The sequence below is a fragment of the Jaculus jaculus genome, chromosome 8 (assembly GCF_020740685.1).
Source record: "Jaculus jaculus isolate mJacJac1 chromosome 8, mJacJac1.mat.Y.cur, whole genome shotgun sequence".
In the NCBI taxonomy this organism is placed as follows: Eukaryota; Metazoa; Chordata; class Mammalia; order Rodentia; family Dipodidae; genus Jaculus; species Jaculus jaculus.
The window spans coordinates 63,401,320-63,427,885 of record NC_059109.1 but is presented as its reverse complement, the minus strand read 5'-3'; the positions used below and the strand labels follow the sequence as shown (position 1 = coordinate 63,427,885).

General features: G+C 38.2%; 2 protein-coding genes and 1 pseudogene across 2 annotated transcripts in view; 2 read left to right on the top strand and 1 right to left on the bottom strand.

Annotated features, from left to right (window-relative positions):
• Positions 1-26,566, bottom strand: part of Atp8b4 (ATPase phospholipid transporting 8B4 (putative)) — a 310,406-nt gene that overhangs the window by 54,686 nt on the left and 229,154 nt on the right. The window contains 3 exon segments of the mRNA XM_045157629.1: positions 21,362-21,467; positions 23,110-23,221; positions 24,510-24,674. Of these exon segments, the coding sequence (XP_045013564.1) occupies positions 21,362-21,467; positions 23,110-23,221; positions 24,510-24,674 (383 nt within the window).
• On the top strand, positions 8,653-10,896 carry LOC105944858 (annotated as a pseudogene).
• On the top strand, positions 13,818-14,330 carry LOC105944857 (60S ribosomal protein L21-like). Its single transcript, XM_045157628.1, has one exon. The coding sequence runs from the start codon at positions 13,844-13,846 to the stop codon at positions 14,324-14,326; it is 483 nt and encodes a 160-aa protein (XP_045013563.1). The 5' UTR covers positions 13,818-13,843; the 3' UTR covers positions 14,327-14,330.

Sequence of the window (26,566 nt, the reverse complement as noted above, 5' to 3'; positions counted from 1 at the left end):
GGTATTTTGTCACAGTAACATGACAAATAGCTGATACATACATTTGGCACCAAGAGGGCAGTAGTTGCTGTGATGAACATGATCATGTGTTTCCTAGGCATTTGGAATTTAGTTTTCAGAAGAAATGTGGAAAATTTTGGAACTTGGGGCTGAAATGCTATCAACAGAGCTTCATGGAGCATTCCCCTAGGGGTCTGAAAGACCTAAATGTCAGGAGAAACACAGACCCAGGCACATCTCATGAAGTTTCAGAGGGAAATAAGTACTTTAGTGGAAACTGGGTTAGAGGCCATTCAGATAATATTCTTGCAAAGTATCTGTTTGTATTCTTCCCATGTCCTGAGATCCTAAATGAGGATAAAATAATAGGTACTAATTAATTTACTATATTAAATATCAAGATGGGATAATATTCAGGCTGTGCCATGGATTCTGTTTACTGTTTTCATCCAGTTCTACAGTGAGGGCAAGAAAAATGTGGGTCAGGAAGGTAGAAAAATCTATAGTTTGTGAAGGAAAAGCAGGAAAGATGCAAGATTGAAAGGGTCATGGAATCTTGAGCCACCATTTCAGATAATTACCGAGGCCAGGCAATGCATGGCAGTGTGGGAGTCCCTGAAAGGAGACCAGAGAGGCCATTGTATGAAGCTGTGGAAGTGAACCCTAAGTTGCAATGGAAACCAAAACCACAGGTCATCTGCCAAGAAACGCTGCACATGCCTAGTGTAATTGCCCCCAGAAGAGGCTATGAGTGCTACAGACAGCAGATATGAAGGGAAGGGGCTACCCAAGCTTTTTGGAGCCCAGATGATTTTATCATAAGTCCAAGATATGAACAAGATACTTGCTTGGTTTTGATCTTGCTTTTCCCTGATCATTCTTTGCTATGCCTCCATTCTTCCCTTTTGTATTAAGATTATTTACTTTGTGCTGATGCATGTTGGAAGTATGTAACTTGTTCTATGATGTTATATGAGTCCACAGTTAAGAGTTTGCTTGAGTCTCAGAAGAGACTCCTTACCTATACTTTTAAACAATGTTGAAACTGTTAAAGATTATGGGGATAATAGAAGTTGGACCGAATGCATTTTCTAATAAGATTGACTAAGAATTTATAGGGATAAGAAGTAGGAGGTCAGACATTAGGGTGTCAATTTGACAAGGAATGGACTTGTTATAGTTAATTTCTATTGTCAAGTGACTGTACAAAGAATGATATAGAAGACAAATCTGTGGGTATTTGTGAGGGAGTCTCTATAATAGGTTAATTGAGGTGAGAAGACACACTCTAACTATGGGTGGTACCATCCCATGAGCTAGTTTCCTGGACTGAATAACAAGGAGAAATCTAACTGAGCATGATGATGCACTGCTCTTGCTTCTGGACTGCAGGGACAATGTGACCTGTCATGCCTGCCAGCATGGATTTCCCATACACTTGAACCATAAGCCAAAAAGACCCCATCTCTTCTTACCCTATACTGCTTTCGTCATGTATTTTGTCACAGTTACAAGTAACTAATACATATAATATACCTGCAAATATTCAAATTTACAAAATCATCTAATATCACATTTGATAGGTTTAACTATAAGCATTTAGGACATTTCTTTCCAATAGCTACTATCACTCAAAATCTGTTTCTTTGATAAGGATAACACAACAAAATGAAATGTTGAAATTTTATGATTTCAATATTTCATCCACAAAGCAGCAGGTTTATTATATATAAGCACCCAAGATTATGAGTATAGCACACTTTCAAGTAATAGCTTTTCTTAAGTGTTACTTTTCTTCCCAATCCCCAAATTAGGCAAATTCATACTGTAAATGCACTTAGTACTCAAATATATAACTTTCTATCATACTTCTCTCTATATAATTTTCTTCTTATTTTCTTTTAAAAGTTCCCAGAAACAAGAATCATTGGATCAAAAATATGCATGTATATAATTTTGCAATATAATGCTATGTTTTTTCTGGAAAGCATTCTACAAATTTAAGTCCCAACAGTAGTGTATAAATGACACATATTTCTCTACATTCCCTCTACATAATAACAGATATGTCATTTAGTTAGTCAAGTAAATATAGCTAGATCAAATCTTAAGTCATGAACTCAACTACCTCTTTCTCAACCATCACATAACCACAGATGACCTTCTCTATTTACTCAGAAACCTCACTTTGGGGGACATTTAGAACCAAACACCAAGGGGAAGAGTGCAATTCTTGCTTTTGAGCACAAAATAGATTCTTAAACTCCTAGACGCATTATTATTACTTGAAACTTAAACCATCAAGAATTTTATGAATTGAGCATTTTAAGAGGAAAGGAAAAAAAATTGACTCTCAAAAGCTGAATTCTAAAAGGAATCAGAGCATTAAGTGTTTCTGTGAAGAAGAGTAGAAGGATATGCTTCCATAGTGAGAGTGGTTAAAATAAGCCTAGATCCTGATCCACACCCTCATTAATAGAAGATTGAAGAATAGGCAAAAAATGTAATACTCAGATCAATATTTGGGACTGGATGTGTGGAGTAGATCCCACTTCCCACACAGGTGTGGCACCAGTCAGAATAGTAAAGGAAAAGACTTTGGGGATTTGAGCAGCCATGCTACAGTTACATGTTCCAACACAGAGAAGTGAGGAAGAGGAGCCCCCCTTCTTAGGATTGCCCATGTGGACATGGGTGACAACCAGGAAGAAAAGCTAGCAACTCAGAGTCCAGATTGGAACAAGTAATTAAAAAGTGCTAGACTAGATGACAGGAGGGTAGATACTGATTATGGTGGTTTGATTCAGGTGTCCCCCATAGACATAGATGTTCTGAATGCTAGGTTCCCAGCTGATGAAGGTTTGGGAAGTAATGCCTCCTGGAGGCAGTGTATTATTGGGGACAGGTTTGTGGGTGTTATAGTCAGTTTCCCCTCGCCAGTGTTTGGCACACTCTCCTATTGCTATGATCTACCTTATGTTGGCTTGGGATTGATGTCCACCCTCTGCTCATGCCATCAATTTCCCCTGCCATCATGAAGCTTCTTCTTGAGCCTATAAGCCAAAATAAACCTCTTTTTCACACATGCTGCTCTTGGTTGGGTGATTTCTACCAGCAATGTGGCCCTGACTGTAATAGTAAAGTGGTACCGAGGAGTGGGATTGCTGCTAGACACTTGACTGTGTGGCTTTGGCTGTTTGGAGCTGATTTTCAAGAGGAATGTGAAAGGATTTGAAAGTTTGGCCTAAGAGAAGCCTTGCAGTGCTGGAGTACAGCTTGATGGACTATTCTTGTTTGAGTTGAAAGACCTGAATGCAGTAAGAACTATGGACTGTGAGGTTTGGCTTATGAGGGTGAAAAATAGCTTTGCTTCATTTGTATGAGAGCTTGCTATTATACCTGTGTCCTAAGAACCTGTGCAGGGTTGCAGTGCATAGTAACAGACTGATGTGAGCAGAGGAATATGGCACAGAAAGAAATGTTTAATCAAAAACTGCTGCTGGGGCTGGAGAGATGGCTTAGCGGTTAAGCGCTTGCCTGTGAAGCCTAAGGACCCCGGTTCGAGGCTCGGTTCCCCAGGTCCCACGTTAGCCAGATGCACAAGGGGGTGCACGCGTCTGGAGTTCGTTTGCAGAGGCTGGAAGCCCTGGCGCGCCCATTCTCTCTCTCTCCCTCCATCTGTCTTTCTCTCTGTGTCTGTCGCTCTCAAATAAATAAATAAAAAATTAAAATAAAAAAAAAACTGCTGCTGTTCAGCTGCAAGTGAGAGATTACAACCATTGAGATTGGGCCAGCTGACCTGTGTTGGGGCAACAGAAAGAATGTAGACTCTTTTGAAGAGGCCTGAGTACACAAGGAGAATCTGTTCTCCAAAGTCTACTTTATTCCTCCCTGGATTAACAAACTGGCACCCTGCCTGGTATTATGGAGTATAAGAAATGCAGGAAAGAGAGGGTCGTTGAGTTTGCAATGCAGTCTTGTGTTTTGGAAACAGGCATTGGCAGTGTGAAGCAGGTTTGTTGAATGCCTGAATGGAGACCCAGTGGAGATTCTGGGACCACGAGATGGCTGCTAAGGAAAGTTACCAGCCTGGAAGTTACCAGCCTGGATGAAGTTTTTCAGGACTGTGAGTAGCCTGGCTGGAGGGACAGAATTGAAACTCCAAAGACTTGTTGTTGGTTAGAATTATCGGACTTGAAGACTTCTCACTGGCTAGAGTTGTTAGACTTGGAACTACAGAGTTTGGTGTTTGCCCTGTTAAAATTGTATATTGCTTAAGCATTTCTTTGCTATTCCCAATGCTATCCTTTCCAGTGTGAATGCTTATTTTGTGCCGTTATAGGTTTGGGGGGAGATTTTTTGGTATTATGGCTCAGTTAAAGGATCTTGGACTATGGGGCTGCTGAAACATCATTGGGATTGATAAAAACTATGGCGACTTTTAAAGTTGGACTGAATGCACTGTATTTTACATCATGTATGAATATCAGTTTATGGGGGCCAAAGGGCAGAATGTGGTGGTTTGATTCAGTTGTCCCCCATAAACTTATGTGTTCTGAATGCTAGGTTCCCAGATAATGGAGATTTGGAAATTACACCTCCTGAAGGTAGTATATTGTTGGAGGTTGGCTGATGGGTGTTATAGCCAGCTCCCCCTTGCCAGTGTTTTACACACTTTCCTGTTGCTATTGCCAACCTAATGTTGGCCAGGGGGTGATGTCCACCTTCTGCTCATGCCATTATTTTCCCCTGACATTAGGGTGCTTCCCCTTGAGCCTATAAGCCAAAATAAACCTCTTTTTCCCACAAGCGCTCTTGGGTGGGTGATTTCTACCAGCAATGAGAACCTGACTGCAACACTTATGAACAATGACAGGTAAGGTAATTGCACTCCAGACTTGAACTCAATTTAACTAAAAGTGTGTGGATTAATTGTTCTGTCATCAGACAGGAAACGAGTTCAGAGTCATTTTAAGCAAATAGAATGTCTTTCTGTTCTTACACTGTGGTAGTTTGACTAGATGGCCCCCATATATTCAGTGTTTTATTAGTTTGTAGTTTGCATCTGCAGCTACCTGGCTGGAGGCAGTGTCACTGGGCAGATATTAAGGTGTGGTGATGGGTTTGAGATTTCAATCTAAAGATATGCAAAGTATGCCTAGCTGGAGTTCCTGAAGTGTGCTGTGCTGTGTAGCTTGACTTTTAGGCTTCTGCTTCTCTTTCTGTGTTTGGCCCTATGAAAACAGCCCAGCTTCTTCTGCCATTATGGAACTTCCCCTTGATCTGTAAGCTTCAATAAATCCCTTCCTACATAACTGTGCCTTGTCTAGAAGCTCATCTCAGAGAAAGTATATCTGTCTGCTACAGTCTCAAAGAGAAAAGCTCCCTTAATACTTCCTCTTCCTTTTGCCTATCACTGTTTTTTTTTTTTTCATTTTGTCACTATCATCATTGTTCATCTGAAAAAGTAATTCATCTTACTATTGGTAAGTGCCATTGAGAGAGATTCAGCAGTACTTTATACTCCTTTTGCTTTTCATTGTTTTACACATATAAAATTGTTCTGTTGGCTAGAACACAGAGTGTGTAGCCTAAAGAAAAAGTTCAAAGAAAAATAGCAAGTCTTAGCCTTTCAAAGAACTTACCACAGAACAATAATCTCTCTCTCTTGGAGTCCAGCCCTAAGGTGAATGGAGAGCATTTTGAATTCTGGTTTTGTACTTTTTGGCATTTTCTTGCTGTTTGGTGATGTCTCTCTGCTCTGAATCTATGGAAATGAGCCAGCTTTTCCCACTGCTAATGGCATTCCCTTGGAATTTATAAATCTGAAATAAACCATTTCCTCCCATGAACTGCTTCAACTGTAACAGTAAATTGGTATTGAGAATGGAGTTACTGCTATGATGAATCTGACCATGTGTATTTTGGTCATCTGGAATCTGTATGCTGGATGAATGTGAAAGGACTTGATACTTTAGGACTAGAGAAGCCTCACAGTGCAGTAAGCCAAATTTTATGGGCTATTTTAGTGAGAGTTTTAAAATGCTAAGTGCAGAGTGAACTGTGAAGGCTTGGGTTATGAACTTTAAAAGGGGGAAGAAGAGATAGCACAGACTTTGTTGGAACTGACCTACTGGAATAAAGCCTGGCTGCCTTTGTCTGCCCATGCCTAGAGAGTTTGATCAAGGTTAGATTTAAAAGTAATGGGCCTAGTGTGCTAGGAGGAGCTATAAAACAGAAAGATATGAAAAATGTACTGTTTATTGATACAGGATCTGGGGACTTTGGACAGGTCCCCCAAATTTATGAACCCCAAGTTTGGTTTCTGTCCTATGTTTAACAAAGAATGATGAAAGAAAATCAAGAAAGAACTTCCCTTGTATCTATAAGCTTCAATAAATCCTTTCTTCCATAACTGTGCCTTGCCTGGAAGTTCATCTCAGCAAACCTGAATCTGTCTGCTACATTCACCCTGTCTGTTATGGACTATAGAAGACAAAAAAAAAAAAAAAACTGGAAATGCCCAAGTTTCTACATCTTTTCACGCCCAGCCAAATGTTGAGGCTCTGCCATTCTACCTCCAAAGAGCTACTCTCAAAAGTCTCTCTCTCAGAATGAAATATGAAATGGCAAGAAAGCAATTTATTTATTCTCTCTTCTTTAGCCACATTTTATGCTTTCCTTTCCTATGGCCCCAGGTTACCACACTTATTACAGAAATATTAATAAATGGAGTTATTATTGGTGAGAATGTTGGGGCCAATTCCAGAAAGAAAGAGTACAGTGAAAGTGCAGAAATAGAGAGGGAATGGAGGAAGGCAATGATCAGACAACATTCTGAATTCATCCCTCTTTGAATATCCAACTACTACTGGATTGGATCCATAGGGGAAGTATTTGTATCACCATTTTACAAATGAAACCAGGCAGAAAGAGGTTACATAGTACACTAAAGGTATTTAGTAAACAAGATATTTAGTAAACAAGAAGTTGATATTTTTAACTTAGGTCTAATTAATTAATCCATATACTTTCTTCCATACCTGATGTTCCACCAGAAAGTTATCTTGACTTGAGTTGTTGATATGGTATCTGACCACTCACTCAAATGAGGAAGATGATTAAATGAGCACATTTTAGATGAATTATTTATAGGAAGTAAGACTACATCAAAGGTGTGCCCAGGAAAACACACAGCAAGTGAGAAAGTGCATATGGTGCTGTTTTCCAACCCTGACCAATTTGGCCAAGTTACTTACTCCATCTGAACTTCAACCTCTAACCTATAAAACAGTCATAAAGCTAATACCTCCACCATGTTGTCTAAAATGAAATGAAGGGCTAGAAAGATGGCTTAGAGGTTAAGGTGCTTATTTGTGAAGATTAAGGACTGAGGTTCAATTGCTCAGTACCCACATAAGCCAGATGCACAAGGTGGCACATGTGTCTGAAGTTCGTTTGCAGTGTCTAGAGGACTGGTATACTTATTTTCTCTCTGCATGTGTGTCTTTCTCTCCCTGTTTCTCTCTCAAATACATAAGTAGAATGAAATGAAGCCATGCATGGGTCTTGCTTACAATACTGCTATAAGCACAGTATTAAAACATTTTGAATAGGATCATTCAAATCAAGATATGCTTCATTTCATCATATTGCAGCAACAGCAAGAACCAAGTTTTCCAAAAATACAACAGGCATTATATATGATGTTTTTTGAAGCAGGGTCTCATTCTAGTCCAAGCTGACTTGAAACTTACTCAGTAGCCCAGGCTAGTATCAAATTTATGGAAGTATTCCTATCTTAGCCTTCCAAAGGCTGGGATTCAAGGCATGGGATAACCATGTCTGACAAGAAAAATATTTTCTTAAAATATTTTGGCCCAGTATGGTGGCACATGCCTGTAATCCTAATGCTCAAGAGGCTGAGGTAGGAGGATCATGCCTCATCTATCCTGGCTATTAAATTTAGCATTGATATTCCTCTATATGAACTATAGATTCTAGGATTCAAATGATATAAAATTATCTGAAAATCAGGAACATTAATAAAAATGTATTCAATGTGCAATCATAAAAGTATTAGGGCTGGAGAAATGATTCAGCAGTTAAGGCACTTGCCTGAAAAGCATAAGGACAGGAGTTTAATTCCCAAGTACCCTCATAAAGCCAGATGCACAAGGTGGCACATGTGTCTGGAGTTTATTTGCACTGGCTAGAGGCACTAGCATGCCCATGCACTCACTCTTGCTCTCTCTCTCCCTTGAGTTTCATGATTTCTATTGCAGCTAGGTGCGGTAGAACTAAGCTGATTCCTCCCACCTGAGCAAACATGCCCCTGTTACACCCCCAATCCCACTGCTGGTAGTAAGCACCAGGCCAGGGTGACAGATTCACTTAGCCCTTCATAATCTACACATCCCTGAATACAAAGCCGTCAACAACCTGTTCTAGTAAAACATAAAAGGGAACAATCACTGAAGACATTTCAAAGGTAAACTACAGCTTCCTCCTGAATTAAACAAGATTCCCACACTATGATGGGCAGACCACAGTGCAAAAGAAACAACACGAGGCTGAAGCCACTTCCTCTTGGGGCAAGATGGCGGTGGGCGGGGGGGGGGGGGGGGGGGGGGGGAGAAGGGAAGGGGGGAGGTTGGAGTGACTCTTGGGCAGCTGCACCTCTCAGGACAGGATCTTGCTACTTTGGACGTTACAAAGTTAATGCCACTTTCACATGAAGTTATCAGCAGACAAGCTACGATTAATATAGGTACAATGGTCATGTAGCGCATGGGAAATCTACTGTTGTAAAAGCCATTTCTGACGTTCACACGGTCAGATTCAAAAATGAACTTGAAGCATCTAAAAAAATGTTCTACGTCACTAGTCATCAGGGAAATGCAGATTAAAACTACATTGAGATTCCATCTCACTCCTGTCAGATTGGCTACCATCATGAAAACAAATGATCATAAATGTTGGTGGGGATGTGGAAAAAGCGAAACCCTTCTACACTGCTGGTGGGAATGCAATCTGGTCCAGCCATTGTGGAAAACAGTGTGGAGCTAAAACAGCTAAAAATTGATCTACCATATGACCCAGCTATAGCACTCCTAGGCATATATCCAAAGGACTCATTTCCTTAGAAGTACGTGCTCTACCGTGTTTATTGCTGCTCAATTTATAATACCTGGGAAATGGAACCAGCCTAGATGTCCCTCAACTGATGAGTGGATAATGAAGATGTGGCACATTTATACAATGGAGTTCTACTCAGCGATAAAGAAAAATGAAGTTATGAAATTTGCAAAAAAAAATGGATGGACCTGGAAAGGATTATACTAAGTGAGGTAACCCAGGCCCAGAAAGCCAAGCGCCACATGTTCTCTCTCATATGTGGATCCTAGCTACAGATCATTGGGCTTCTGCGTGAGAAGGAAAATACTTGGTAGCAGAGGCCAGTAAGTTAAAAAGGAGACATAAAGGGAAGAGAAAGGAAGGGAGGAGGATACTTAATAGGTTGATATTGTATATGTATAAGTACAATGATTATAATGGGGAGGAAATATGATGGAGAATGGAATTTCAAAGGGGAAAGTGTGGGGGTGGGGAGGGAGGGAATTACCATGGGATATTTTTTTATAATCATGGAAAATGTTAATAAAAATTTAAAAATTAAAAAAAATGAAATGAACTTGAAAGGAACATTACAATCAAACTTGGATGTGCTAATGCTGAGATTTATAAACTTGATGACCCAAGTTGTCCTCGGCCAGAATGTTATAGGTCTTGTGGAAATGGTACACCTGATGAGTTTCCTACAGATATCCCAGGAACTAAATGAAACTTCAAATTAGTTAGGCATGTTTCCTTTGTTGACTGTCCTGGCCATGATATTTTGATGGCTATAATGCTGAATGGTGCAGCAGTGATGGATGCAGCTCTTCTATTAATAGCTGGTAATGAATCTTGCCTTCAGCCTCAGACTTCAGAACACCTAGCTGCAATGGAAATCATGAAACTCAAGCATACTTTGATCCTATAGAATAAAATTGATTTGGTAAAAGAAAGTCAGGCTAAAGAACATTATGAACAGATTCTTGCATTTGTACAAGGAACAGTGGCAGAAGGAGCTCCAATTATTCCAATTTTTGTTCAACTTAAATACAATATTGAAGTTGTCTGTGAGTACATAGTAAAGAAAATTCCAGTACCCCCACGAGACTTTACTTCAGAACCTCGACTCATTGTTATTAGGTCATTTGATGTCAACAAACCTGGCTGTGAAGTTGATGACCTTAAGGGTGGTGTGGCTGGTGGTAGTATTCTAAAAGGAGTATTAAAGGTGGGCCAGGAGATAGAAGTGAGACCTGGTATTGTTTCCAAAGATAGTGAAGGGAAACTTATGTGTAAACCAATCTTTTCCAAAATTGCATCACTTTTTGCGGAGAATAATGATCTTCAGTATGCTGCTCCAGGAGGTCTTATTGGAGTTGGAACAAAAATTGACCCTACTCTGTGCCAGGCTGACAGAATGATGGGACAAGTGCTTGATGCTGTTGGAGCTTTACCTGAGATATTCACTGAGTTAGAAATTTCCTATTTCCTACTGAGATGCCTTCTAGGTGTGTGCACTGAAGGAGACAAGAAAGCAGCAAAGGTTCAAAAGCTGTCTAAGAATGGAGTGCTTATGGTCAACATCAGATCCTTGTCAATAGGAGGGCGAGTTAGTGCTGTGAAGGCTGATTTGGGCAAAATTGTTTGGACTAATCCTGTGTTCACAGAAGTAGGAGAAAAATTATCCTTAGCCGAAGAGTTGAGAAACATTGGCGCTTAATTGGTTGGGGTCAGATAAGAAGAGGAGTGACAATCAAGCCAACCGTAGATGATGACTGAAAACTCCCAGCTACACAATACATTTGGAAGAGTTAGAACTTTGTTTAAAAACTAGAGGTATATTTTCAAAGCAATATTAGAGGAACAATTTCACAGCTCCTTCATTTGATAGGTAGCTGTAAGTTTATTCTCATTTTTGCATGATGAAAAGCTAACCTCCAGAACAATATAGGGTCTATGATAAGTGTAAAAATTGGTATACAATTAGGTTGAACCTACATTTTCACAGAGGTTAAAGCATTCCAAAATGTCTAATTTATACAGTCAGGATGTTTAAAATAACTTGCTATGCTAGTCTTTACTGCATCACATCTATCATAGAATTAATCTGAAATAACTTTTTTCTTTTTTATGAATTCTCTTTCAGTAGCTGCACAATAAAGGACTTTTCTAGTAAAAACTGATAGATACAAATTTTTCTTGAAGACTAGCTCCTTTTTGTTTGACTCTCATATTTTGTATTATTATGTCTTTAAAATTTTGAGCAAAAACAATACAAACAGGCTCACAGGAGGCTGACTCCTAGAATATGAGTGCTCATTCCCATGGGCCTGAAGTTAGTCTTCCCCACTAGTATGCCAGATGATTTTAGTGAACTCGTCAGGCTCTTTCCAGGATTTACTCTCTGGTGGTTTTTGTTTTAGTGGAACTGGGGATGGAGCTCTGGGCCTCTTGGCTACTACAAGCACTTTACTGTCTTCACCCCAGCCTTGGGTATTGTTAGTTGATATGGTAATGACATCTGTAGACTGTAACACATGTTAATCTTTGGGCTTTGGACCTTGCAAAAGGTGAAAGATGTTCAAAAGATTGAGTGAGCCCTGTTGATTTTTATATCTCATTCTCCATGCCCCTGAACTTTTCTTACACTGTGCTTTTAAGTTTTTTCTTGTTTTTTGTTTTGCTATTCTGGTAGAACAATGATCCTCAATTGCAAATGACATGAGGATTGTTAGGGTAAGCTTTTACAAAACAGGGGAAAAAGTTGCTTTGATGTAGGGTTCATATATTGATTCTATTAAAAACAAGCTTTTAAAAGAAACAAGTTTAGAAAGTTAAGAAGTAGGCATATTAAGTAATGAATTCTACTGAGGTTTAGTAATTTGATAATCTTCTTTAATTTATACTACAGTTAATAGTGTTCTCTTTCAGATATTGATGCTGCCTTACAGGCGTTTACAAGCTGTGGCTATAGGTCATTATTTAAATTTAAATGTTTTGAGGGTGAATACTGACATGTACTTGATAAACTTTGAAGGGTTGTATTATAGCATGAAGAATACATTTACATAAAATAAATTTGTAACCAAACATTAATTTTTAAAAGTCTAATCTCACCAGAACTGAAAATAAATGTCTAACAATTCATTTTAAGTAGCCATGTGAATTTCAGCAGCTTTGTAAAGCACTGTGCTTAATGTAATGGTTATCCACAGGCATGAATGAAAACAATGTACCTTATGGTTGTGGTTGTCAACAGAAGATGTTATTTTATTGAGAAAGTGCTCATTAATTGATGTTACTGATGAAAGTAAATTTCAAATATAAATTTTCTTGTCTCTACCCAGCACAAAAAAAGAAACAACACAAAACATCAAATGGAAGGAACCCCAACAAGCTTGCCTAGTTCTACAATAAAAACATAGAAGAGACAACAGCAATAGAACCCCAAAATGAAGACATAAAATATGTGACCCTGACCAAACAAATGGCATGACTTACAGAAAATCAACAAAAGACCAACAATTCTGTGTATGAAATACTCGCTAGGTTGGACCTAATAGAAAAAAAAAAAGAACAACTTCAAAAGAGAGTTAATTGATCTGAAGATGACCCAAAAACAGAGGACCTCAACAATAAGTTGGCTAAGCTCAATGACGATATAAATAAATGCAAGGATAAATTATAAGAAGCGTTAAGAAAATCAAAAAATGACCTGAAAAGGAAACTTGACCAAAGGATGGATACTATACCAAAAACAGGTAATAGAAAATACAAACCAAATTGAACAAGTCCAAAACTCTCTAGAAGCCCTCAAAAACAGTCAGTCTTGTGGATGACAGAACCTCAGTACTGGAAGACAAGACAGAATAAATAGTTTGTGAATACAAAATGATTGAATAAACTGAAAAATTTTTGTTAATAAAATATGAAGTAAATGTGTGATACCCTTAAACGTCCCAACATTAAGATCATTGGTGTACCAGAAGGGGAAGAAATTCAAACCAAAGGCATGGAGAACTTACTCATCAAAATTATTGAAGGAAACTTCCCCACCCTCTCAAGAGAGTCCCATAAAGATACAAGAAGCTAACAGAATTCCAAACAAACTGGACCAAAGGAGAAACCCTTCAAAACATATTAAGACTGTAAACAAACAAACAAACAAAGATAGAGTCCTAAAAGCAAGCAAGAGAGAACCAACACATTACATATAAAGATAATGCCATCAGAATTACCTCAGATTTCTCAGTGGAAACCCTGAAAGCCAGAAGGGCCTGCAATGGAACACTGCAAAGCTTCCAACCTACAGCTTCCAACCCAAACTACTGTACCCAGCAAAAGTATCCCTCCTAATAGATGGTGAAAGAAAAACTTTCCATGATAAAAGCCACCTCCACAATTGTATGAGCAAAAAGTCAGACCTGCACAGAATAATTCAGGAAATTCTCCACACAGAAGAATCAAATAACCAACCTCAAGAGCCTAGAAGAAGCAGATCACAATAAACAAACCTGAAGAAGGCTCAAAAAAAAGTACAAAGTTCAAGAAAACACCAAAACCCACAAAGCACAATATGGCAGGGACTAAATCAAACTTCAAAATTCTTACCCTAAACATAATGGCCTTAATTCACCCATCAAGAGACACAAGTTAACAGGGTGGATCAGAAAAATGGACCCCTAGCCTTTTGGCTGAAGCCGCCATCTTCCAGTAATTTGCCAACATGACAAACACAAAGGGAAAGAGGAGAGGCGCCCGGTACATGTTCTCTAGGCCTTTCAGAAAACATGGAGTTGTTCCGTTGGCCACGTATATGCGAATCTACAAGAAGGGTAATATTGTAGACATCAAGGGAGTGGGTACTGTCCAAAAAGGAATGCCTCATAAATGCTACCATGGGAAGACTGGAAGAGTCTACAATGTCACTCAGCATGCTGTTGGCATTGTTGTGAACAAGCAAGTCAAGGGCAAGATTCTTGCCAAGAGAATTAATGTGCGTATCAAGCATATTAAGCACTCTAAGAGCCAAGACAGCTTCCAGAAATGGGTGACGGAAAATGACCAGAAGAAGAAGGAGGCCAAAGAGAAGGGAACCTGGGTGCAGCTGAAGTGGCAGCCCGCTCCGCCCAGAGAAGCACACTTTGTAATGACTAATGGAAAAGAGCCGGAGCTGCTGGAGCCTATTCCCTATGAGTTCATGGCTTAATAGATGACCTCAATGAATCAGACCTAGATTGTAAAAATTCTTTTCTTCATTAAAGTATGGTGTCCTCAAAAAAAAGAAAAAAGAAAAATGGACCCCTCAATTTGCTACCTTCAAGAAATCCACCTCACCACTAAAGAGATGCACTTCCTCAGAGTGAAAGGGTAGAAAATGATATTTCAAGCCAACAGAAATAAGAAACAAGCAGGCATTGCTACAGTAATATTGGATAAAATATACTTCAAACCAAAATAATCAAAAAAGACAAAGAAGGCCAGTTTACTCATAAGGGAATGATCCAGCAAGAGAATATCACAATCATCAATCTATATGCACCAAACAGAGGTGCATCACAGTTCATAAAACAAAACCTTCTTGAGAACAAATGAGAAATAAACACCAACACCATCATAGTTCAAGACTTCAATACTCCACTATCAGCAATGGACAGATTGTCCAAATAGAAAATCCATAGGGAAATAAGAGAGCTCAACAATGCCATAGATCAACTAGACCTAATTGACATCTACAGAATGTTCTACCCAAAATCTATGGAATATACATTCCTCTCAGCAGCACATGGAACCTTCTCCAAAATAGATCATATATTAGGCCATAAAGCCTGCCTCCATATACTCAGAAAAACTGACATAATTTTCTACATGATATCAATCACATTGCTGTAAAGCTAGAAGTTAACAACAAACAGCAAGAGATATGCCAAGAACTCCATCAGTTCCTTGAGACTGAACAACACACTTTTTTCTTTTTTAAATGTTTTTATTTATTTATTTATTTATTCAACATAGAAAGAGGGAGACAGAGTGAGAGAATGGGTGCACCAGGGCCTCCAGCCGCTGCAAATGAACTTGAGATGCATGCATCCCCTTGGACATCTGGCTAACATGGGTGCTAGGGAATCAAACCTGGGTCCTTTGGCCTTTCAGGCAAATGCCTTAACTGTTAAGCCATCCCTCCAGCCCTGAACAACACACTTTTAAACAATAAATGGGAAGCGGAAGAAATCAAAAAGGAAAGGGTGAAATTTCAAGAACTGAATAACAATGAGAACACAACATATCAAAACTTATGGGACATAATGAAGGCAGTCCTTAAAAGAAAATACATAGCACTAAAAGACTTCATAATTAAGAAAAGGAAATCCCAAACCAATAACCTAACAATCCAACTAAAAACATTGGAAAACAAGAAGAATTCAACGAAAAGAGCTCCAGGCAGAAAGAAATAACCAAGAGCAGAGCAGAAATTAATGAATTGGAAACTAAGAAAATAATTAAGAACATTGATGAAACAAAGAGCTGGTTCTTTGAAAAAATAAACGAGATTGATAAACCTCTGGCCAATTTGATCAAGCGAACAAAAGAAATGCTTCAAATTAACAAAATTGGAAATGAAAAAGGAGAGGTCAAAACAGACATAACTGAAATATCAGGACTTACTTCCAAAACCTCTACTCCACCACGCTGGATAATGTGGAAGAAATGGATGAATTTCTAGAAACATACAACCTACCAAAACTAATCTCAGAGCTGATTAATATCCTACACAAACCTATCACAGCCATCAAGATTGAAAATATAATCAAAATGCTCCCCCAAATAAGATCCCAGGACCAGATGGCTTCTCAGGTGAATTCTATCAAACCTTCATGGAAGAACTAAAACCAATTTTCCTCAAACTGTTTCACATAGTTGGAGAACTGGGAAAGCTCCTCAACTCCTTTTATGATGGTAGCATCACCCTAATACCAAAACCAGACAGAGATACAACAAGATAAGAAAACCAGAGGCCTATATCCCTAATGAGCTTAGAAGCAACGATCCTGAATGAAATCCTTGAAAACCGAGTTCAACAACTCATCAAAAGCATTATCAACCTGATCAAGTAGGGTTTATCTCAGGAATTCTGGGATTATTCAACATATGGAAATCTGTCCATGTAATATACAACATTAATAAACTTAACCACAAAAACCATATGATCATTTCAATAGATGTTTAAAAGGCCTTCAACAAAATATAACATCACTTCAGGATAAGCATGGATGGTTTATATCCCAACATAATAAAGTCTATGTATAAAGCACCTAAAGCCCAAATAAAACTTAATGGGGAAAGATTCAAGGATTTTCCATTGAGTTCACGAACAAGACAGGAGTGCCTGCTCTCACCTCTGCTCTTCAACATAGCTCTAGAAGAAGTCTTAGCCCAAGCAATAAGACAGGAGGAAGAAATAAATGGGATACAAATTGGAAAGACAGAAGTCAAACTAGCCCTATTTGCAGATGACATGATCTTATACATACGTGACCTGGAAGACTCCATGTTAAAATTCCTAAAGAGGATTAATTCCTTTGGTAAATAGCAGGATATAAAATCAACACACAATAATCAGTAGTCCTTCTATGTGCAAGGGACAAAGATACAGAGAAAGAAATTAGCTATACTGTCTCATTTTTAATAGCAACAACAACAAAAAATAAAATAAAATACCTTGGAATAACACTAAACAAGGATATGAAAGACATATATAATGTAAACACTCAAGAAAGAAATTAAGGACTTGAGAAAATGGAAAGACCACCCATTCTCCTGGACAGGCAGAATTAAAATTGGGAAAATGACAACCCTACCAAATCAATATACAGATTTAATGCAATACCAATAAAAATCGCAGCATTATTCTTCACAGAGATAGAAAAAAAAATCTCAAAATTCATATGAACTAGCAACAGGCTGTGAATATCAAAATGTATCCTCAGCAAAAGAAACACCTCTGGAGGCATCACCATACTTGATCTAAAACTATATTACAAAGCCATAGTAACCAAAACAGTATGGTACTGCATAAATATATATATATAGACCAGTGGAACAGAATTGAAGACTCTGACTTTAGGTCAAGTAACTACATCTACTTGATCTTGACAAAGACCCTAATAACATGCATTGGAGAAAAGACAGCATCTTCAACATATGGTGCAGTACAAACTGGAAAACCATATGCAGAAAAATAAAACTAGAACCACATATCTCACCATAAACAAAAATAAAGTCAAATGGATTAAAGATGTCACTAAAATTTCTGAAACTCTTCTACTACTGGAAGAAAAAAATAGTAGGAGGAACTCTTCACAATATAGGAATATAGGACTTCCTGAACAAAACCCAGTAGCTCAGGAACTTAAACTATCTCTCAACCAATGGGATCTCTAGAAGCTGAAAAGTTTTTGCCAAGACAAGCATACCATTAACAGAACCAATAGATTATCCACAGAATGGGAGAAAACTTTTGCCGGCTATGCAATTGACAGAGGACTACCTAATACCTGGAATCTACAAAGAACTCAAAAACCTAAATAATAATAATAAAAAAAAATCTACTCACAAAATGGGGCAGAGAATTGAATAGGAAGTTCTCAGAGGAAGAAATACAAATGGCAAACACACTTAAGTAAATGTTCAACATCCCTAACCATCAGATAAATTCAAATTAAAACAACTATGAAATTCCACCTTACCCAAGTAAGGATAGCAAACATTAAAAAAATCAAATGAAAACAAATGTTGGTGAAGATGTGGAGAAATAGGAACCCTCATTCACTGTTGGTAGGAATGGAAGCTGGTACAACCACTATGGAAATCAATATGAAAACTCCTAAAAGAATGAAAATAGAGATACCAGCAGACCCGGTTATTCCCTTACTGGGCATTTATCCTAAAACATCCACATCTCAGTTCAGAGATATTTACTCAACCATGTTTATAGCTGCTCAATTCACAGTAACTAACTGGAATCAATTCAGGTTCCCCTCATTGGATGAATGGATAACCAAGATGCAGTATATATACACGATGGAATTCTTGTCAGCAATAATAAAAAATGACACAATTAAATTTGTAGAAATATGCTCAAATATGAAACAGATAATACTCAGCTAGCTCACACAATCACAGAAAGACAGTCATCATATGGTCTCACTCATCTGCAGCTCCTAACCTGGATCAGCCCAAGTTGTTGATATACATGAATGGTATCTTGAGGCCTGGACAATGGGAGGGGAAGGCTTGAGAGGAAGGGAATGATGGGGGAGGCAAAACACAAAACTGAACACAAATTGAACTGGTACCATAGAAACCTATATCCTAGAAGACAGTCTAAAAGGTTGAACCCTCAGCTGGACCTTGGGTGGAGCACATGTAAAGAAGTGCCCTGGAGTGGTGAGATGAAGCCTAACCTTAAATTTCTCCTGTTCCTTTCCTTTTCTTTTCCCCTTGGCACTGGCCTATAAATTCCCAGTATCAGGATGTGGTTAACAGCCACAATGAGCTCTTGTTCAGAGAGACCTAGAAGGTCTCCCAAAACAAGACAGACTTTTGTCAGAGCACTTGATTACCCACCAGAGGTTAATGGTAAGACCCTACTGCCGAAGACACCATATGCTGTCATCACCTAACATAGAGAGACCTGGCTGGAATCCAGAAGAGAGCCAGTCCCCAGACAGACCATCTAGTGCTGGAAGGCACTACATGAGCTACTGGGGAAAAGTGGCCAACATCTATCCAAGCAACTTGAGGTCTAAGCTACTCAGAAGCAAACAACCTTGCATGATGCTCACACAAGTGCAATAGTGGCACACAGCCATGGTGGATAACAAACAGCTCCTGGATTGGCTAACAGATCTGCTCAGTGAAAAGGAACCATATCTGGAAGAGGGAAAGAAGTCAGAATCATATCCAGATTGCTCTCTAATATCAAGCTTCCACTAATCTTGGGCTATAAAAAAGACTACACTCATTAAACTCTCTCTAAATTAAAAATGCTTATTCCATTTAACCAGTGCTGACTATACTCTCTGTCGGAGAATCTGCTTCACTTTTTCAGATGGGAGTAGGACCTGAGGAGATAAACCACCCATCACACTTCAGCCTGGCCCCAGCTGAAACCACAGAGGAACTGGCGAAAATGAGCAGGAGAGCTGCTTTCTTGGTGAAACTGACACAAGCACAAGAGTGAAAGAGATCCAGAGGCTCCTAAGAGCCTATCACTGAAGGAGACTTAAAACACACCCAACATGGTTCAGTGAAGTTTGTAGAAGAGGGGCAGAAAGATTGTTAGAGCCACAAGTTGGTACATTATCCACAGAGACATGCCTCCCCCCATAACTGAATGCTACCCCCACAGTGAATGACCCACAATCCCCATGGGGATGACGTGCATCCCCAGTGAGGAGGGGCCCTTTGGAAAGGGGCAGGGATGAGGGAAAGATGGTACCAACATGTGTTGTTTACATAATAAGTGTATCCAGAATTAATAAAAATAATGTTTTAGAGCCAGGCATTGGGCACACACCTTTAATCCCAGCACTCTGTAGGCAGAGGTAGGAGGATCATCATGAGTTCAAGGCCCCTCTGAGACTACAAGTTAATTCCAGGTAAGCCTGGACCAGAGTGAGACCCTACCTTGAAAAAACAATAAAAAAATTTTTTAATGTAAATATTAGAACTATGTCATGATTAAATTATATCATTAATTAGATTTCTAATTCTTATTTCCCAAAGACATGCAGTGTCCTAGCAGAGCTTCTAACCAGCTTATAATATAACAGTTTTCTACTTGAGGTTTGACAGAGAGACAATGAGAAATCTGGTCCAGAGTATGAGTCAGAGTATGAGAGAGAATGGACATGCCAGGGCCTTTTAGCTGCAGTTAACCAACTACAGATACATATGCCCACTTCTGGACATTCTGAGCATTGCATGCTTGTGTCACATGTCTGCCTGTACTTGGGATCTGGAGGATTGAACATGTGACCTTAGGGTTCGCAGGCAAGCAGCTTAATCACTAAGCCATCTCTCCAATACAAAAGTACTTTTTTTTAACTTAAGAAGAAATAGTTCTGTATATTTTAAAAATGTTCTTCTACAAAAAGTAGCAAAGAATAAAGAAATAAAGTAAATTGGTAGCCCTTTTTGCCAGATGTAGCAATACACACCTGCAGCCCTAGCACTCAGGAGGCACATGCAGGAGGATTGTTACAAGTCCAAGGCCAGCCTTGTCTTTTCAGTGGGTGCCAGGTGCAGCTAGATCCTGTCTCAAAAATTAATGAACTAAATAACTATTAAGAAATACTATGTCTCAAAATTTAACATTTATCCACTGTTACCTCCAATGCCAACAAGCACTTACATATTTCTTGGTATTAGATGGCAGATATAAAATGATATAATATTTTGTTTCTCATAAGCAGTGTTCAATAGTCTAGGTTCAATAATGACCATGGCAGAACATCTGCTTAAATGCTGAGAGGTCTCTCCAGATTCATGCAACATCTTCCACAGGCTGTGTTTTCAAAGTTATCTGGTCACAAACTTTGGATGCTTATTAAAATGTTGTCATGCTCCATTCTCCAAACACGTTAGTGAAGCTAGGGAACTATTTCTTTTTAATTTTTTTGTTTATTTTTATTTATTTATTTGAGAGCAACAGAGACAGAAAGAGGCACATAGAGAGAGAGAGAATGGGCATGCCAGGGCCTCCAGCCACTGCAAATGAACTCCAGATGCATGCGCCCCCTTGTGCATCTGGCTAACGTGGGTCCTGGGAATGGAGCCTCGAAGCCGGGTCCTTAGGCTTCACAGGCAAGTGCTTAACTGCTAAGCCATCTCTCCAACCTGGGAACTATTTTTTTTAAGAAGTACCTTCAGTAGTGATGATACTAATCATCCCTTAATTACTAGCAGGTACTTAGCAATGCACAATTTTAAATGGCAACTCAACATAAGTGATAAGAAATCCTTCCTTCCCTAAAAACACTTAGGAAATGTTAGAGACCTAAAGGCAATGATTTTCATTTTGTCATTAACATAAAAGAAATTTAAGGAAGTATGTAAAATCATCTATACTAGGACCATAGGAACCTATAGCATAACTTTCTATCTTCCCAAATGTCTGATCTTTATTTTCTTCCTCCTCATTCCCAGGCTTACTTTTTACCCTCTGTCTTCCAACACTTACCTGAGTTCTTCCCTCACTTCTACCACAGTGCTCCCTGCTATCACAAAGACATCATCCATGTCATCAGTCATCACGTTGCAGGCATAGCTGATATTGACAGCAGTTTCTGGTACAAAGGAAAGCCACCTCAGTTAATATGCTTCTTGATAACACAAATACACCTTTCATAAAGTTTTGAAGCTACAGTTGTATTTACTCATAGCCTACATGCCTCAAAGTTGCTGAGAATGCATGGGAAAATACAAGTAACTCAGAGGGAAATTCAAGACTTAAGTCACATGATCAAATTCACCATTCACTAAACTCATGGAGAAGTAGAAATATATGGATCCATAGTCTCACATCTGGTTTTCAAAAATATCTTTACACTCTCAAATCAGTACTCATGAAGATATCCTAAGATCTTGTTGTAAAGAGAAATGCAATTATATAAAAATTTAGCCAGCAGTCTCAAATATTCTCTTTAGAGAGCCAAAATACTAAACTTGGATAATACTCAATATGGTAGGCAAATAATTGAAGAAAATCTCACAAAAATGTTCAGCTGAATGACAAAAAATTCTCTTATGAGCTGGGCATGGTGGCACACGCCTTTAATCCCAGCACTCGGAAGGCAGAGATAGGAGGATCACTGTGAGTTCGAGGCCACCCTGAGACTCCATAGTGAATTACAGGTCAGCCTGAGCTACAGTAAGACTCTACCTCAAAAAAAAAAAAAATTGCTCTTATGAATATTCTCTCACACAGAACACTCTCATTTTTCATTGAGTGAATAGAAATTTATAATTTAATATTCTTTTCAAGAACCACCCAGAATTGCTCTACTAGATAACTAGAGAATTATATGATGTTGGACAGTTCTTCTAGTTTCACAGAAATGAAGCCTTAGTTAGGGAATCCCTTTTACCCTCGATAGGGTCATTTGATTCTAACTCTATATAATCATTAAACAGTAGGTACTGAATACACACATACACACACATATGATTTACTGTTCTAAAATACACTGGAAAAGTAGTAGTCTTTCAAATAGTCATATGTCATTACATGAATATTTTCAGTTTGCTGATGGACAAGCATAAAATAATTTTTAACTATTATTAGTAGTAACAGATCCAAAATACTTATTTTTTGGTTAAGAAAATAATATTCTGAACATAATGACTTAGTACTGTGCCATTTCTAAAAGTGGGTCATTTATCAGTTCTCACTATATCATTGCATGGGAAGTCCTGGAACTCAGCCAGATATCACTGGTACAAATGCAGTGGTTATTAAAATACTGAACTATTTCCAAAAATAGTTGATAAACAACTGTTTCCCTTTGCCTCTTGGAAGCCTGCTCACAACCCGTATCTCTTTTCTGAGATCTCCTACACCTCCTTACTATCAAGAAACTAAAGCAGTAATTGAAGGTCTCCAAAATCTTGTTTCAGTACTTTGCCAATATCTATCCCAATTGTGGAAAATGCTCAGATAAAATGACTGTCAAAGATTTTTAACACTATTGTTCTCTACACAGGAAGAGGAAACTGTACTGAAACTTAACTGACCATTGCATACTATAGAAGTTATTTGGTTGGTTTTGCTTATTTTTAATTAGTAGTTTCTTATAACACATTAGCTTTCTTTTTGTATTTCAACCTTTACTTATGTGGAGGATTATAAAAAATCTAACTAGTTAAGTTTTCTAATTAATCAAAATTTTACTCTCTTTGAAACATAACCATTATCCATTTCCAAATTACCTTGCTTGTCTCCTGTTAGAACCCAGATCTTAATATTGGCTAGTGATAAACTTGTAACTGTTTCAATGACACCTTCTTGTAACTTATCTTCTACAGCTGTGGCACCGAGTAGCTTCATTGGAAAAATAGAGAATAGCTTATGTTGATGCATGCAAAAAAAAAAAAAAATCTATAACATATGTAGCTTCCAGTCACAGATTTTAGAGTTCAAGGGATAGGAAGTAAAGATAGAACTTATACTGTGTTGATATAGTAATCACCTTATTGTATACATAAATTGATTGAAAGTGATCCCAAAAGGAAATTCCCAAGCCAAACCAATTTAACAGCAAAAATTGAGGGAGGTAGACTTTACATAAGAGACATGATAAGTTTAAATAAGTATGTTAGTATCAGAGGCCAATTGCTATCAAATAAATCAACAAGTGTCTAATTGCTTTCCCACTTTCAACAATAATGGAGCAGTCCTCTCCACATAGCCACATTACAAACACAAAAAAATAGTATCATTTTCTACATTAACATACTAGTAGATGTCATAGTCAAAAATAAAGATTGTAATGAAATTTAACCAGAATATGATCACTACATGCTCTCTACTATACACAGTGACTGAGTCCATTGGCCACTGGGCCCTCCAAGAAGAGTAGTTTCTGAAAATAGACCAAATTTTGAACATCACAGAGACCACCATAATCTCCTGGTCCTATAACTTCTCTTCAAAGTAGGGTGAAAAGGTGAAAATGCATACAATATCAAGTATATACCAGAAGATGACAAGTAATAGGGAGTCTACCGTCATTGTGGTGGTTTGAATAGATGGCTCCCAATATATTCAGTTGTTTATTTGTTAGTAGATTGCATCTGCAGTCACCTGGCTGGAGGCAATGTCACTAGGTGGCTCTTAAGTTATGGTGGTGGGATTCAGATTTCAATCTAAAGATATGCAAAGTGTGCCTAGCTGGAGTTCCTGAAGTGTGCTGTGGCTTTTGACCTTTAGGCTTGTACTTCTCTCTCTCCGCCTGATCCTGTGAAGGCAGGCCAGCTTCTTCTGCCATTTATGGAACTTCCCCTGGATCTGTAGGCTTCAATAAATATCCCTTCCTCCATAACTGTGTCTGGTATGAAAGCTAATCTCAGTGAACCTGAAGCTGTCTGCTACAGTCATCTACTCTTAGGGAGCTTCCAACTACATAAGCTACTGCTAGCAGAAATAAAGTCATTTCACTAGGGACATATATGGCATCCTCACATCAACATTTAAAGCATGATTCAGTGTTTGAAAATTTAACATCTGCTGTGTATAAGATAATTTAGCCTATGGCTTATTCCTGTGCTAAAAACAAAACAAAACAAAACCACTATGTAAAAACAAAACCACTATGCTTCTAAACTTATACCATCATATCTCTTTCAATTTCTTCATACAGTACAGATATCCTTTCTTCCTTCTCATCTATGGCAGTATTTGCATCTTCAAGCATCTTTTGCCACACTGTAAAATACTTGTCATCGAGGTCTCTGTAAGCAACCACCAAGGTTCGAAGGCCTTCCCCTGCGAATTCCTGCCAAAAAAGACACACTTAAGAACCATTAGAAGACAAGAAACACAGTCAAACCAGCTACCACAACCATATTCATTCACATTCGTTTTGTCCCAAGACTTACTGACTCTATCTTTTAATCTCTTCATACATAGGAGACATTTATTTATTTCTAGGAGGTTGAATCTTCAGGGATACTTGCTTACTCCCTAATGACAGCTGAAATGCCCACTGGAGTGTCCTTGTTGAGCTGATGAGTGGTGCCAGTGACCTTTAAGATATCTATTGAAAACTACATATACTGGTTTTCAACTTTTCCTTGTCTATAGGATGTATTCCTGTTCATTAGTTCTAGCTTCTGGAACCCTCAGAGGAGCCATGGTACTCAAATCAAAGTCAGGAAGCTCTCCTAAGGAGATACAGTGGTATCTGCCACTAGTCTCATCCCTCAGTAATTCACATGAGCAAAAAGTTCATTAAGTAAGACCTAATATATTTTTTATTAGAGAGAAAAAAAAAAGAGAGAGAGAATGGGTGCACCAGGGCCTCTAGCCACAGCAAATGAACTCCAGACATATATGCCACCATGTTCATCTGGCTTATGTGGGTTCTGAGAAATCAAACCTGGGTCACTAGGCTACAGGCAAGCACCTTAATTTCTAAGCCATCTCTCCAGTCCCATTAAATCCAATTTTGCATCTACTTGAAATTATCCCTAATAGAAGTGAATAATTCATGATGTGAAATAGTAATATGAGGTAATCTATCATACTACTAAAATTTGTAAGAATAACTGTTAGGAAAAAGGAGAGAGAAAGGAAGGAAAGTTACTATAAATGGTTGCTCCCAAGACATGACTTTCACATCTCATTCTAGACTTTTCTATGAAACTTTTCTCTTCTTTGCTGTTAGTTTCATTTCAATAATAGAAATTACTCTATAGCTTAAAGATACCATCAAGTCAGAGTAGCTCAAAAATTCATTATTTTAGAAACTCTTCTTTATGGATAAGTTTTTAATAAGTAGACAAATACTGGAGAACCATAACTTTTCTATAGTGGCACAAAAAACTGACAGTCTGAATTGATACTTCCATGGTGTAAGATATTACTAGAGCAGCTACTTAGGCCCATTACTTAGGAACATAATTTGACCGAGTTGGATGAATGCTAGAAATTCCCCATTTTGCCTCTTTCTCCATTAGTTATTTTACAGCCCTCTATACAAGCGTTTTATAATCATGTCTGTTCCTTGGGGCATTGCCTGCCAGTGTGCATGTCTTTTCATTGTGTTTTGATGTATGGTACACAGAGAGTTTTATGACCATGCATGAGTTAAATCAGGACACACCTTAATTAGATAAGTAGAAAAGCCAATGCAAACTACAACAATGGGGTTTACCCCAAAAGGACCATCAGAAACAGCATCCAAATTGATCATATAGGCAGTTGGTAGCAGTTTGTACCCTGCAATCATATTTTACAAGCCCTATTTTCTAAGACCACCACTGGGTCCCTTTCTGATCTGAAAATCCAGTTACTGCTTTATAACCATCTTTTGTCTTCTTAATTCACACAAGCACTTCTTTGCTTTAACTTGTAGCCCCACTGGGCATTACCCCTGCCTTCCTCTCTGTTCTACACAACAGTGAATCAACTCTTAGATGGCATTACAAAAGAGGACAGATGATTTAAGTTATTTAATTAGTTCATGAAACACAAGTTTCATCCTAAATGAGCATTTGAGAAAGGACTTTTTCTATCATCAGGCTATTCAAAATCAATAACTAAATTCTAAGTTAAAACTTTAGAATCTAGAAGTCAAAATGAATAAAATGAATAAAGCAAAGAACAAGTATCTTGTATCTAAAAAATCTTTTGTATATAAATGAAAGTATAGACTTCCTATGCTTT

Excerpts from the sequence above, each read along its gene's own strand:
- LOC105944857 (XM_045157628.1), top strand. The coding sequence starts at position 13,844 with ATGACAAACACAAAGGGAAAGAGGAGAGGCGCCCGGTACATGTTCTCT.